Genomic DNA, 15,092 nt, shown 5'->3' with positions numbered 1-15,092 from the left:
ATAGATAGATAGATAGATAGATAGATAGATAGATAGATAGATAGATAGATAGATAGATAGATAGAAAGACAGCAAGATAGATAGATAGATAGATAGATAGATAGATAGATAGATAGATAGATAGATAGATAGATAGATAGATAGATAGATAGATAGATAGATAGATAGATAGATAGAAAGACAGCAAGATAGACAGATAGATAGATAGATAGAAAGACAGCAAGATAGATAGATAGATAGATAGATAGATAGATAGATAGATAGATAGATAGATAGATAGATAGATAGATAGATAGATAGATAGAAAGACAGCAAGATAGATAGATAGATAGATAGATAGATAGATAGATAGATAGATAGATAGATAGATAGATAGAAAGACAGCAAGATAGATAGATAGATAGATAGATAGATATAAAGACAGCAAGATAGATAGATAGATAGATAGATAGATAGATAGATAGATAGATAGATAGATAGATAGATAGATAGATAGATAGATAGATAGAAAGACAGCAAGATAGACAGATAGATAGATAGATAGATAGATAGATAGATAGATAGATAGATAGATAGATAGATAGATAGATAGATAGATAGATAGAAAGACAGCAAGATAGATAGATAGATAGATAGATAGATAGATAGATAGATAGATAGATAGATAGATAGATAACAAGATAGATAACAAGATAGATAGATAGATAGATAGATAGATAGATAGATAGATAGATAGATAGATAGATAGATAGATAGAAAGACAGCAAGATAGACAGATAGATAGATAGATAGATAGATAGATAGATAGATAGATAGATAGATAGATAGATAGATAGATAGATAGATAGACAGATTTGTTAGATCAATTTAATGTACACAATATTTAAACTGAACAATGCAGATTTAACAGACAGTATGACAGTGTGCTGCTCCAAATGTAGCCCCAATTATATAAAGATGCTTTGCTGCCATCTAATGTTGTATCTAGGTATTGTGATTTTGCACTAATTTTCACTGGTTCGCTGTTAGCCAATCATGCTGAGGCCGCTAATGAGCTGCTGTTGATTAATGAGAACGCTTGTGGGTTACATCTGCTGCGAGGAAACGAAAACATGGCTTCGGTTCAGGATAAAGTTGCTGCATTAAATATCATGGGGAAATTTTACAGTCCCCTCAACCTACCTCTTGGTAACATCTGTTTTATGCTTCAAGGTAATGTGTTTTCATTCGAAGCACTTAAGAGCACAGTAAAGTACTTTTGTGTGCATTTGTTCAGATCACAGATTAATCAACAGACCTCAAGATGTACAAACCAAGGTTGAAAAGACAGAAATCTGGAGCCACATCATCGCTGCTCTACAAGCCCAAGTGAAGGTCAAGAAACGCAGGCAGCATCTGAAGTCTCACGATAACTGCTTCTTGGGCTCTGATGCAGTGGATGTTATCCAGGATTATCTGACCCAGAATAGGGTTTTTGGAGATGCTCAGGTTTCCAGAGCCATGGTTGCACGCCTGTGCCAGGTGCTCTTGGACTGTAAGGTGTTTGAGGTGGTGGGAACCAAAGTTCTGGGGAAGACCAGTAAACCAGGAGGCTTCCAGGACAGCAGCAGCAGCCTCTACAGATTTCTGAACATGGCGGATCCGTCCCTGGATGTGATGGAAATGTCGCTTTTCCCTCCCAGTGAAGAGAGTTTGATGAACGTCACACCATGCAGGTGTTTCAGATCACTATAGAAGTAGCATTGAATGGTTTTATTATAAACTAGAATTCTAATGATTGGAATTTTGACCTTTTAGACAGGACTTCTTGTTATTCTCTCATAGTACACCTGTGAAACCAGACCATGCACTGGATCTTCTCACGGAGAAACTGGACTTGACCGGACTTGTTGGTTCTCCTCCCACTGAATGTCTTCCTCCTTCTGGTAAGAGCTTTGTACAGATTCTTTGTTTAAGCTGCAAAAGGCTGTGTTTGTAATGGAAACTAGTTTTCATGTTGCATATTTAATTCAGTGAATGATGTACATGAATAAATACACCTTATAATTATTCATATTTTATACCTTTGTGCGTCTACATAATATAATATGCAAAAACAAATGACTTACTTCCAAAATAACCCAACTGCCGTTTAAGATTAACAATAATGCACAATGAAAAAACATGATTTTTCAAAATGATTAAAGCTGAAGATCAGTTTTAGCAAGTGAACATTTTCCTTTTTTTCCTCCTTTACCTCTGAGGTGGAAATATAGCATGTCTGATTTTGTTTTGAATATTTAAAGAGCTCGTATGCCTCTATCTATATGATAGAATGGAATATTTCATGTTTAATATAGTAAGTAAATAAAAAGATTTTCAAGATATGAGTATTAAACCAAAGTGTTAAACTACAATGAATAATGGAATGCAGTGAGTACAAAAAGTATACTGTGCACATCAGTAGGTTTTTCAAAAGCTTTGTGCAACTTCACCGAGATTGATATGAACTCCTCTTCAGTGGTCAGAGAGGTATGGCACGAGCAGACCGTACGGAAGCTGTCTCGGCTGATAGATCTCCCCCTGCTGGAGGGCGTGCTCAGCTGCGCGAAGATCGCTTCTCCCCCGTCTCGTGGCAGTAATAATGAGCCTGACCTCCTCTACACCAGCAACTACCTCGACCGTGAGGTTCTCAAGGCCTTCAAAGAATCACAGTAAGACACCGTCACTTTTCAGCTCAAGAAATCAAACCACGAGGCTCAGATAGCCCTAATTGGTTTTCCTCCACCCAGAGTTGATGTTTGGCTGTCGGCAGCCATAGACCTGCTGGATTTCCTTCCGGATCAGCTTGTGGTGGAGGTGAGCAGAGAGCTGCCCAAGTTCTCCCGTGAGGAAGAGGACGGCCAGAGGATGGATGAATGTAAACTCCTGCTGTTTCGTGTGCTGGACAAACACTACGGACACATAGAGCGCAAGCCTCTCCTCTGTGACAGCATGGAAGACGTCTACACCGAGATCATGGAACTCCTGAGTGAATAACGATGCTTTAATTTACGAATTCTTTCCAAAAACACAGCTTTTCTATGTAGCCGTTTCTCCTTTTACCTGCGTGTCTAGTGAATGGGAAGCTTGAACGAGCGCTGGAGGTCCTGCAGTTGACTCTGAAGCTGCTGCCTGTGTCTGCTCGCGAGGAACTGAGACGGCTGCTGGAGTTTATGGCCACAGCTGCAGATGCTGCGAACGTCCGGCTGCACAAAGAAGTTAGGAGTCGTAATGCACGGGGTGTTTTACTCGTGCATCTGTCAACTATTTACACTTGTTTTTCATTTTCAGATTGAGAATCGTATGGTTGTGAAGAAGACGTTCACCAGAGCCGTCATCCAGAGCAAGAGTCTGACGAGAGGAAAGACGGACCTGCTGATGCTCTTTATGCTCGACAACCACCAGGAGATCTTCAAGGTTTATTTTACATAATGAATTAAGAAGGCATTGATCAGTAATGATATAATGCAGTAATGTAGAAATGATTTGTTGCGGCTGTTTTGCATCATCCTACTTTAATTGATTAGATTCCAGGTTCTCTTCACAAACTGGTCAGTGAGAAACTGGATGACATTGTGAAACACAGAGAGACTTCCACAACTGGTATGATTTAGAAGTATAATTTTTCCTAAATTTTAAATTGCCCTTTTTAAAATAAATATACATGGTTAAAATTTCTACATGTAGTATTGTGTGGCCATTTAACAAGTTTTGAAGTATTTGTCTTCTCTGAATGTGTTAGATACTCTGTTTTGTCAGCGAGTGGCAAGAGAGATGTACACCCACACCATAAAGGACTCGACTAAGAATGAGCTGTACTCTCTCTTGAAAAACATTGACGAAAACCCAAAATATTCCCTGAAAGAGAAGAAACGACTCCTGGCACAGTTTTATAAGGGCCATCCAGACATCTTCATGCAGTACTTTGGGTCTAGACTGAGCACATTAAACCTGCTTGAAGTTTAAGTTTTCTTTCTGTATTTTAATTTTTTTTTTTAAACGTTTTTAAACCAAATAAATAAACATTTAATTGTCGTGTGTGTGTGTGTGTGTGTGTGTATATAGTATATCTTTTAAATGGTATAAATATTATGTTCCACATTCTTAATAGGGATAGACCTACAACTACATTATGATTTATATACAATACTAAAAATACTCAAAGTGGAAAATGACACTGACATGAGTTATTAATTATATACACGCACAAAAGAGCATGAAATCCAGTTTTGTGGCCATTTGCCTTTTTTGTTATTATAATAAAGTTTTATAGCAGCCTATATAACTTTTTGTGAATTATGTTCGATTAATTTATATTGGCGTTTATATATATATATATATATATATATATATTTTTTTTTTTAAATTACATTTGCTAAAAGTCTGAATGCCATAACAAACATCACCTTTGTGCTTTCGTCGTGTTCCTTTAATGCTGATGCGTCTCCACAAGCCGCTGTGGCTCCGTCCATTCCTTACGCGTTTCAAACTCTGATTGGCTCTTCTTTCCTTGACAGACAAAAGCTCATCCAATCAGCGCCCGATGGGTCGGGACACGTCACATAGAGCGAAGTGCGCACCGAGCGCCTGTTCCCAGATCAGTTATTCGTGGGCAGAGCATCGGGCTCCTACAGCGAATAGATTAAACGTGACCGTTTCTAGATCAGCGCTAACGCTCAAATCCAGCCGGGGTTGATGCGGAATTCTGGGCGCAGCTCAAATCTCCTCCCCGGATGCCCCAGAAACCCTAACACACAGTCATCGCCACACGTTCAGTTTTTTTCGGGTTGTTCATGGTGCGGATCTGCGAGAGGAGGATGAAGTTTTTGGTGGCAGTCACGTTGATCGTCGGCTCGGTGATTTTCCTGCTTTTCCCGAGCGGGTCTGAGGCGGATGAGAAGAAAAAGGGACCGAAAGTCACGGCCAAGGTACAAAAACGCTGCTCTACGTTCACTGCAAAGCCGAGTCTGGCCTATTGCACGCAAAAAATACAATTCGAATTCCAGTTGGGTGGCGTTCACACTTAAATTCGGCGTTTTAGGTTAGCAAAGCCTACTTATTTTCGCTAAAAAAAAAAAAATTGTACTCTTTGTGCGTTTACCGATGTTTGTTGGCATTGTGCAAAATATACTATTATAAGAAAGCCGGCAACACTACACAAACGTTTCATAATTTAATTAAAAAAAATGCATTAGCATTCGTCTAATGATACATCCGGGTTAATTTATGAACTGGATTCACCTTAATGTGCACGCACAATTGATGTTCGGGTGTGACTGGATTTGGTCGTTTTCCCAGGTTTACTTTGACGTGAAGATCGGGGATGAGGATGCAGGGCGGATTGTCATTGGACTCTTTGGAAAGACTGTCCCTAAAACGACAGAAAATTTCCTCCAGCTGGCCACCGGAGAGGTAAGCGTCTCCTCCTCTTCCTCTGCTGGTCAGTATTTGGGATTCGCAGTAAAATAAGTCTAAATCAATGCAATTCAATGCTGATTTCCAGAAAGGATTTGGTTACAAGGGCAGCAAGTTCCACCGAGTGATCAAAGACTTCATGATCCAGGGAGGAGATTTCACTAGAGGAGATGGAACTGGAGGTATCAAAATACTACACGATCTTAAGTTGAATATCTTGTATTTTAAAGCATGTTTGTTTGAGGTCTCTGAGATATTAGCTATATGCGATAAACCTCAGTATTACAAAACTTCGAACCTGTCTTTATATAGGTAAGAGCATCTATGGAGACCGTTTCCCTGATGAGAACTTCAAGCTGAAGCATTATGGTCCTGGTTGGCTCAGCATGGCCAATGCCGGCAAAGACACCAACGGCTCCCAGTTCTTCATCACCACGGTCCAGACGCCATGGCTGGACGGCAAACATGTCGTATTCGGCAAAATCTTGGAGGGCATGGTGAGTATCCCAACTTGATTCATCTGTGGAAGTGATCCGTTCCTCTGCGCGCACAGGAGTGCGTCAACTCCAGTGACTTCGCTAATTGTCCTGTCTTCCAGGACGTGGTGAGAAAGATCGAGGGCACGAAGACAGATGGGCGAGATAAACCTCTCAAGGACGTCACTATCCACGACTGCGGCAAGATTGATGTGGAAAAGCCTTTCGCGGTAGCTAAAGAGTAATTTAAGTTTGGGGGAAAACAACAGGACTCTGGGTTTAAGGGGATTGAATTGGGTGCCACTAGAGTTCTAGTGGGAAGTGCGTGTGTGTATGTGCTCACTGGAGCTCCGCCCCCTCGCGGGGCCGTCACACACCAGTCCTGATCCGCAGAGCGGCACATCCTGGGTCCAGTTCAAACTGGCATTCCACACGGTCAGATTCTTGACCCACTTCAACCTGCTTTTTGTAAACAAAACTTCAATAAAGGATCCAGGTTTTCTTAACGCTCTTGTGTTGCTTGAATAAATGCCTTGTCTTCTGGGCCATGAACAATTCAGACACTCTTTATTCAATAGAAACAAATGCTTAAGTCGATTCACGGTACAGGAATGGTTTTTTTTGGGACAGTAAATCAAAATCGGTCACAACCTGGGTTTGCAAAGTGAAAAAATGTCTTACTAAAAAGAAATATATATATATATGCATGCATTCAAAACATTAGAAATTAAGGTTGCACAAAAATGATAAAAGAATATTTTTAGGACTATTAAGATTTGACAAATTAGGCACAACTAGAATTTACTAAGGCAACTAAAACTAAAATTACTTAAGAACATATTGCAGTTATGTATAACTGCATTTGGCTTTTATTAATTTGATTGAATTAGATTTAATTTTAAATATTAAATACTTATTTTTCTGCCTTTTTATGTTTGGCATGGCTCCTAGAAAAAAAAACAATGTCATGTCTATGAAATGAATACCAAATAATCTTAAAAAAAAAAAAAAAAACATTCAGATGTCTTATTTTAAAGATGTTTATGACGAGCACAAAAACTTGATTTTAATATGGCAATATATAAAATGACCATAAATCAAGTGAGCACAACATACTGCGATGTCAGATAATTGCAGATGTGCTTTTTACGTTTAAATCTAGTTTTTGTGCGTAGTACAGTTGGCAGGGCTCCTAAAAATAGTGCTCTTTTAAATAAACGCTTGAGATGACGATGACCTACAGAGTTTTTGTGAGGTTCACATGAGAAATATGACAAACCTAAAGATGAAAGATTTAGTCGATATAAACACGTGAAGGCACATTTAAAGCAGATGGAGTTGCTAGGCAACACTGCAGCGACTGCGCTCATGTTCTCCGTGACTCTGGCAGTGAGCCGATGCTGCTTCTGTTTATGATAATGATGGGGATTTTGGGATGCGCGGGCAGCTCTGGTGCACAGGTGAGGCCGCTGGGTTTACCGCAGCTCTTTTTGAAACTCACTTTGACATCTCTGGGGTACAAACCCTGCAGGACGCCGGCCACCACGATATCAGGGAGACCTGGTGGAAACGAGCACAACAGAACATTTCACCTGGGAATAAAACATACATTTCTTTAATGGCATAAATCGCAGTAATCTGTAAGGTTCACCTGATCTGGATTCAAGCTGGTAAGGGTCAGCCGAGAAACCAACCACTCGCTGATTGAATAACTTAAAGCTAAAGGAAGACGACGTCTGTTCAGAAGCAGATCTATATTTGATTCCAAGTTTATGAACAGGTTAATAGAGACGAGGATGAACGTACCTGTATCCCTGCTCTGGACAGTCATCTGACTGGTTTTCACTGAAAAATGACAAGTAGGACATTAATAAGTCTGAAAGCACCAGATTACGTATTGTTAAGTCATCAGCTGAACGTCCTCGGTAAATATTTAGATGCATTGCTAAATTGCAATTACGTCGCTCCATTGAGGAGATCAGGCGTAAATACATACTCAGAGCTGCAGTTCTTGCTCGCAGAATGAAAATGTTTGACCTGCAGGAAATCCAGGAGCTCTTGAGGGACAACGTCATTTCGATACAGAATCTCCTGCAATTGGCAGCCAATATAAACCTCAGTATGACATTATATTAAAATGATGATCGATATATTGCAACATACTTTAATTCATTAGAATCCACATATTTTTAATTATATATATATATATATATATATATATATATATATATATATATATATATATACACACACATACTGTACATACATGTATTGCGTCTGAAATACTTGATTCTGATTGGCCAGTAACATTTATTTGAAATAATTGAAAATTATTATTATAAGTGTCTTTACTTTCACTTTTGATTAATTTAATGCCTTCTTATTAAATAAAATAATTATTTTCTTAAACATTATTTCACATAATTATATTATAGACATATACATTTTAACATTATGCATTTGGAATGATGTATTTGGGTATTTTGCAATATGTTGTAGATAAACTGTGCTTGGTATGCGATTTTTTGTTGATATTGAATACTTCCAACTACTGTTGTTCTTTCAGACCAAAGGTCTTCATAAAGGCTACAAACTAACCAAAACGTGCTGTAAAAAATGTGTGCGATACAGTATCGCATAATATAACCTACTATTTAAAATATATTTTTTTGTGATACTTTAGACCGGAGTGATGACTGATGGATATTCAGCTTTGCATTGCAGAAAAATATTACAAAAAAAAATATTACAAATCTTACTGAATCCAAACTGTTGACTGAAGTACAACACACACACACACACACACACACACACACACACACACACACACATATGTATATATATATATATATATATATATATATATATATATATATATATATATATATATATATATATATATATATATATATATATATATACACATACACATATTTAATAAACACTAAATATCTGTACCTGGATGTAGTCCTCTAGTTCCTGTTGTCTCTGCTCCAGTGGTTTGGTTCTCAGGTGCTGGTTTCTCTTACTGGGAAAATCAGGAACTTGCAGGATCTTCTTCAGCTTCCGGTGAAGCGTCTGAAATTCACTTTGTCGCCGCAGAACAAAGTGTTTCCTTCCATTGAACAGAATTTCCAACCTGAAGAGCTGAAAAACAAAACGTTGTGTCATAAAAAACACCGAGGATTCAATAAAACTTTGTACAATACAGTGACGGTTCTTCTCCAGAAGGAGGCGCCAAAGCGTCTAAGGAGAGTTTGGCATCAGCGCGCCCTCTAGAGGTATAAAGTGGTCATGACCTGTTAAAACAGACGGTTTTTGTTTGCTTACACACATTGTCAAAAAAAATGTTTTCTAAACTTTACACATAAATCCACGAACTGCACACACAAAATGCCTCACATCTCGTGCAAAATAAAGCACTGCATTCAAAAAAATTGTGGCAAGGCGTAAGTGCGCTTAGAAAAAAACAGATGATATGTTTGACGTTTTCTTTTTTTGTGTGTCAGCTTTCAAAAACTGTGTGAGAGATTGTGTGTTTGCCGTTTTGACAAAAAAATGTTGCATTGATCAAACGTACGCTTTTTTTCAATCAAAAATCATTCAGAAATACCAAAGTATATTCACAGTGATTGACCTCATCAGCAGTTTTTTAGTATTAATATAGGTCATATGAGTTTACACAGGTTAAATCAGCACAGGTGTGGCGTTCTTCAGGTAAGATCACACCCTGAAGCATTGAGTGTCTCTTTAGAAACAACACAAAGAAATGTCAACGTGATATATCGAAACCCCCCATCTCTGGAGATCCTGACAGAACAACAGTGTTTTCTCCACGCGAGTGACCCTAAATAGAAAACTTGTAGCGTTTGGGAATCAAAAACATGAAGCTGACTTCATATATTGATTGGCTTCATGACTCTGAGAGGAGAGGTGTTGCAATGTGAACTATTATAAAATATCTATTTTTGAAACGAGGTCACGTGACTTCAAATTAGTGAAAGGCGATTAATCGCATCCAAAATAAACTTTTTTGTGTACATAATATGAGCGTGCGTGTATATATGTAAGAAAAATGTCGTGTTTATATATTAAATATATTCATATAATATACATTATGTGATTATAAATATATACTAGTGGTGGTATATGCTAGTTTTTGTTTACTTAACATATGTGTGTATATACAACATATATTTTGCTATATTTATATCCATATAAATTACGTCATATATAAATATATTAGTATGTGTGTGTGTGTGTGTATATATATGTATATATATATATATATATATATACACACACACACAGATATATATATATATATATATATATACACACACACACACACACATACTAATATATTTATATATGACGTAATTTATATGGATATAAATATAGCAATATATATATTGCTATTGTATCACTGTTTCTTTATATATACATAATAAATATGCATAGTATACATGCATGTTATGTAAACAAAAACTTTTATTTTGTAAATGAGATTTATCACTGTTCGGCACTACTTTAAATACTATTTCTAAAACATAGTATGCAGAATTGAACGTATACTACACAGTATGAACTGAGTCAGTACTCTTTTGACAGTGTATCCTGTGTGTGTGTGTGTGTGTGTGTGTGTGTGTGTGTGTGTGTGTGTGTGTGTGTGTGTATGTGGGGGGGTTCAGACCACATAGTGAGCAGATCTGAGAATTAGCAGTTTCCCGTTTTCCAACCATAACAAAGGAACACAGAACATTCAGTTCCACCAAACATTTCCCACTGTGAGCTCAATCTTTCGCTTCTCAATACCTCAAATACTTTTCTCACTAAATCTAAGGATGATGGAGCGGGAAGTAAAATGATTGTGTCTCAAGCATGCTTTGACAAGTCGGTGCTCAAGCACGCTCAGTTCAGCGATGGGAGCTATCTACGCAATGTTGTGAATTAAAAAAAAAAAAAAGAGACGAAATCAAGAGTTTGAAATATTATATGAAAAATTATAATCATAAATACTTAACTCACAATCCTCTTTCTTCTATTAATCCCAAAAGATGATGTCAGACAATGTTCACGCTGCTTTTTTTCATAAAATGAAAAATATTAAACACCATACATGTGCATTTATATAGATATACATTTATAAAAAAAAATACATTTATTACAAATATACATGTATGCATAAAGTTTAATAAGCATTAAATACATCCAAGTGAATGGATGGTCAATCACAAATATGTATATAAACTGATAAATATATACTATTTAATTCATAGAAATATACATTTATTTATATTATAAATATATAAATATAAATGAAATGAATAAAATAAATATAAATTAAATGTATACACTTTTACAGTAAAAATGTGTATTATGTACCGTTTTATATATTATATACTACATATACTACGTATTATCATATACTACATACTATATATAAATATATACTATGTATATCATATAAATGGACACACATGCATGTATATATTTAAGATCAGTTTGCTACATTTATATATCAAATATAGCAAATACATGTAAATATTTTCAAAATATACACTGTATGTGTGTCTTTATATATACATAATAAATATACACAGTACACACACACATATATATTTATATATATATATATATATATATATATATATATAATGTAAACAAAAACGTTTATTTTGAATGTGTGTAATTGTGATTAATAGTTTTATAGTACCAGTTATATTAAAAAATAAATGATTAAATGTATATATTACATTAAAAATTATGAATGTCTATATGTAAGATAGATAGATCGATAAGCCATTGTTACTTAAGCTATTATTACTTAAGATATAGTTCATATACACTACTTTTATAATACTTTATAAAATTCTTATAGGTGAAGGATTGAGTTTAGTTGAAGCGTCCCTTTAAGTCAGTGAATGCTACACAAGCTTTATGAGTAAACTGAGTTAGTGCCGGCCGGTAGAGAGCATTCCTGGTTAACAATGAAGACACAAGTCTCTTTGGGGAAGCAGATTGTGTTTATCAGATTCACGAGGATTTAAACCAAGTTTCTCCCTCTCTCCATCTTATAGAGCTCTCATTGTTGCTGATATTTAGGGCTGGATATTTCCGCTAAGATGAAGAGCTCTCTTTCTCTATTCATCTCCAGTACAGTAATCCTCATCTCCCTCGACTGTGACCTCCGACCTCGGTCATTCTCCGGTTCTCTCAGCGTTCAGAGACGTGTTTGTGGCCCGCTGGGTGCGCGTTTTGGCCCTCGGCTTTGACTGACATCAGCACGTTGCCGTGTGGTTGTGATTCAGCTGCGATTTAGCTGTTCTACTTTTAGCATCGAACACAAACAGCTGCTCCCGTAAAAGCCTCTCATTCAGACCGCGAAGACTCCTCGCGCAGCTCCCTGTTACTCATTTCTGATAACGAACCGGACTAGTCCTCGCGACGGAAATGATCTAAGTGAAAGGAATAAAATGCACACGTTCTAGTTCGGTCAGCTGATTTGGCTCCGTCCGATCTGATAAATGAACTAAAACCGCATCTTGTTAGACGACACGCGTCTTGAAAGCACAGTGACTCTCTTTCCTTCACTCTTGGCTGGGTCGGATTTGGTTGCAGCTGGACAGTCCTACAGAAGTGGCTCAGACTCCATGCAACACACTGCCGCTACTATTTATCCACGAAGCTTATCTCCGCCACGGAATAAAGAAATATGCCGCTGCTTTTCATCTCAGAAGTTTTAGATATTCGCAATTCTGCTTTTCTTTCTTTATCCCAACCCCTCCAAACTTTTTGACACCTGACCCGGATACAAAATTGCGAGGTTAAACGTTAGACTCGTGAGACGTAAACACAAAATTATGAAACGAGACATGAATTCTACGAACTCGAATGCTCTTGAACTAACTCAGAATTCTAAGAAAAAAGCCAATGCGCGAATGAAAAGATAAAAAAATGACAATGCTGTGAAAAAAAAATTCTAACTTAAAGACATAAGACATAAATGTGTAATTCCTTGAAAAAAAAAAAGGCTATATAATGCGTATCAAAGTTGCAATTCTGAGACGTAAACTTGCAATTGCGAGATAAACACATTTCAGTTGTTAGAAAAGTGAAAAAAAAAATATTTGCGAGATGTAACTGAGCAGCTGTCGAATGTAAAATTGCAATTCTGCAAAAAATTGGGTTGTGAGGTTTGAAAAGTTTGATTGCAGAATGTAAACTTGCTATATGTAAAACACTCAAATCATCCAGAATCAGGAGTGAAAACCTTCAGATCTCGTTTAAATGAGTGGAGATGTTTCAAACATGTCCTGTCATATTCCTGCTCCGTTCATTTCCTGCCGCTGGAGTGCATCTCTCTTCTACAGAATTGCATATTTCGTCATTTTTCCTTAGGCGTTAGAATCCACTGGAGACACACCTTTAAGGGAAGCACTTAACTAACTTGTTAGCCTGTTATTTCATTGCATTTAAAAAGTCACTTGTCTGTTGCTCCAGCACACCGAAATCACGTTCGTTGGTTCAGAACATTGTCACAACGCAAACATACTTTCTATTAGCGTTACGACAGCATGCTGAAAATATCAGTGAGCAAAAAAATCAGCCATCCTTAGTGGGAAGGTCATCTAAATGTAGAGCAACAATGTTGCTACAGCTCTCTTGCATATTACATTTCTACATTGTTACTAAAAAGTTGCAATAACCTAGAACAAAAAATAACATTGCCACAATATAAGTGTCTGCTAAATGAATAAATGCTTGTGTTTTATGTCATGCATGCATTTAAAACGGAGTATGCTTTATAACGGCAAATAGTTTCAGCAATCTTTTTAGTTTTGCGTCAGATGCGTCATTACGTCACAGAATGTTGACAGTGCATTAGAAATTTTAAGTATATTTAAGAGATTATGGCATGAAGAATAACTTGATTGCATAATCTAAAAAACAATACTCTTTGTAATAGTTTACCATTATTAGCAGATTTACCTTTTCTATAGTTGACAAGCGAAATTATAAGAAACAATAATAGAGTGATATTTAATTTACTAGCCTATAAGTTCACAGTAACGACAGAAATAGTTGGTAGTTTGGGTGTATGGTACACGTTGGGAAGCCTAATGATAATTATTATCAACTTTGAAAATTAATGACAACTCCACGTGCAAAAAACGTCAAACGCACGTTCGCGCTATATATAATAACAGCCCTGAGGAACCACAAATATAAACGAGTTTCCGTTTGACTTACTTTGCGCAACTTTCCCGTCTCGTCCACTTCCCTCATGAGAGACGGGATAAAGACCTCTATGACCGGGGACACACACTGGTGATCCAACATCTCCAACACACAGAAATCACCGACCGGACTGAAGACCAGCTCCGTGTGCTGTGAACGATCACCGCCGCCAGAGCTCCTCCCCCAAACAAACACACACAGACACACAGACAGCTGGGAGAAATAATACAGTTCATAGAGAACGGCATGGGTTTGAAGATTAAGATATTACCGAACTCTGACAACACCGTGTTTAATAATTAAATGGCATTGAAAAAATGAAATAGGAAAACAATATTGCTAATACAGGTAAACCGACTGCTACAGTTTATATATATATATATATATATATATATATATATATATATATATATTGACAAATCGAAATTAAAAATATCACAGACATAATCTTTTTCTTTTTCTGTCCAATCATATACTCTCTAGAATGAGAATGTCCCGCCCCTACCTCCGTCAGCGAATCACGATTCACCACTATGAGGTAAACCGAAAACTATTGGATGTCTCACTTTGTGTTTGTGTGTGTGTGTGTGTGTGTCTCACTAATTTTCTACTACACTATTTTAAATTATTCAGACAACTGTTTGTCTAGAGAATTAAACTTTAAATATAAGGGTTTTATATATATATATATATATATATATATATATATATATATATATATATATATATATAAAGAGCCCAGTCTGTCCTTTGCTAGGATCATGAGTCTGATCATGAAATATTTATAAATCATCCTTAATAAACTCTGTAATAGGCTTCAGAGAGGTTATGTAAAATTATATTAGTGTAATTTCTCGCATGGAGATTACAAAAAAAACAAACATTTATTTGTGCATTAAAATATTCCACTCTAAGTTTTATTTTGGTAGTGACCATTTC

The 15,092-nt window shown here is 36.6% G+C and overlaps 3 protein-coding genes across 5 annotated transcripts; 2 read left to right on the top strand and 1 right to left on the bottom strand.

Annotated features, from left to right (window-relative positions):
* Positions 1 to 879: 879 nt before the first annotated feature.
* On the top strand, positions 880 to 4,055 carry depdc7b (DEP domain containing 7, paralog b). Of its 3 annotated transcripts, none has more exons than XM_043227346.1 (9): positions 880 to 1,212; positions 1,277 to 1,715; positions 1,825 to 1,925; positions 2,501 to 2,693; positions 2,772 to 3,010; positions 3,097 to 3,239; positions 3,313 to 3,438; positions 3,549 to 3,624; positions 3,764 to 4,055. In XM_043227346.1, exons 1-9 carry the CDS (start codon positions 1,113 to 1,115, stop codon positions 3,985 to 3,987), a joined length of 1,641 nt encoding a protein of 546 aa, XP_043083281.1. In that variant the 5' UTR covers positions 880 to 1,112; the 3' UTR covers positions 3,988 to 4,055. The 3 variants fall into 3 exon arrangements, with proteins under 3 accessions (XP_043083281.1, XP_043083278.1, XP_043083280.1); XM_043227343.1 differs by having other exon boundaries at positions 884 to 1,212; positions 1,798 to 1,925; XM_043227345.1 differs by having other exon boundaries at positions 888 to 1,188; positions 1,798 to 1,925.
* Positions 4,056 to 4,747: 692 nt separating this feature from the next.
* Positions 4,748 to 6,418, top strand: ppib (peptidylprolyl isomerase B (cyclophilin B)). Its single transcript, XM_043228460.1, has 5 exons — positions 4,748 to 4,949; positions 5,320 to 5,433; positions 5,525 to 5,618; positions 5,749 to 5,933; positions 6,035 to 6,418. The coding sequence occupies exons 1-5, from the start codon at positions 4,815 to 4,817 to the stop codon at positions 6,155 to 6,157; spliced, it is 651 nt and encodes a 216-aa protein (XP_043084395.1). The 5' UTR covers positions 4,748 to 4,814; the 3' UTR covers positions 6,158 to 6,418.
* Positions 6,419 to 6,462: 44 nt separating this feature from the next.
* On the bottom strand, positions 6,463 to 14,341 carry snx22 (sorting nexin 22). The gene is made up of 6 exons (XM_043228459.1): positions 14,166 to 14,341; positions 8,871 to 9,059; positions 7,909 to 8,003; positions 7,719 to 7,757; positions 7,564 to 7,631; positions 6,463 to 7,472 (listed from the first exon to the last, which is right to left on the bottom strand). The coding sequence occupies exons 1-6, from the start codon at positions 14,253 to 14,255 to the stop codon at positions 7,279 to 7,281; spliced, it is 675 nt and encodes a 224-aa protein (XP_043084394.1). The 5' UTR covers positions 14,256 to 14,341; the 3' UTR covers positions 6,463 to 7,278.
* Positions 14,342 to 15,092: the final 751 nt, after the last annotated feature.

The sequence above is a fragment of the Puntigrus tetrazona genome, chromosome 25 (genome assembly GCF_018831695.1).
Source record: "Puntigrus tetrazona isolate hp1 chromosome 25, ASM1883169v1, whole genome shotgun sequence".
In the NCBI taxonomy this organism is placed as follows: domain Eukaryota; kingdom Metazoa; phylum Chordata; class Actinopteri; order Cypriniformes; family Cyprinidae; genus Puntigrus; species Puntigrus tetrazona.
Note: the sequence above shows the minus strand (reverse complement) of the source record. Positions and strands in the feature narration are given on the sequence as shown.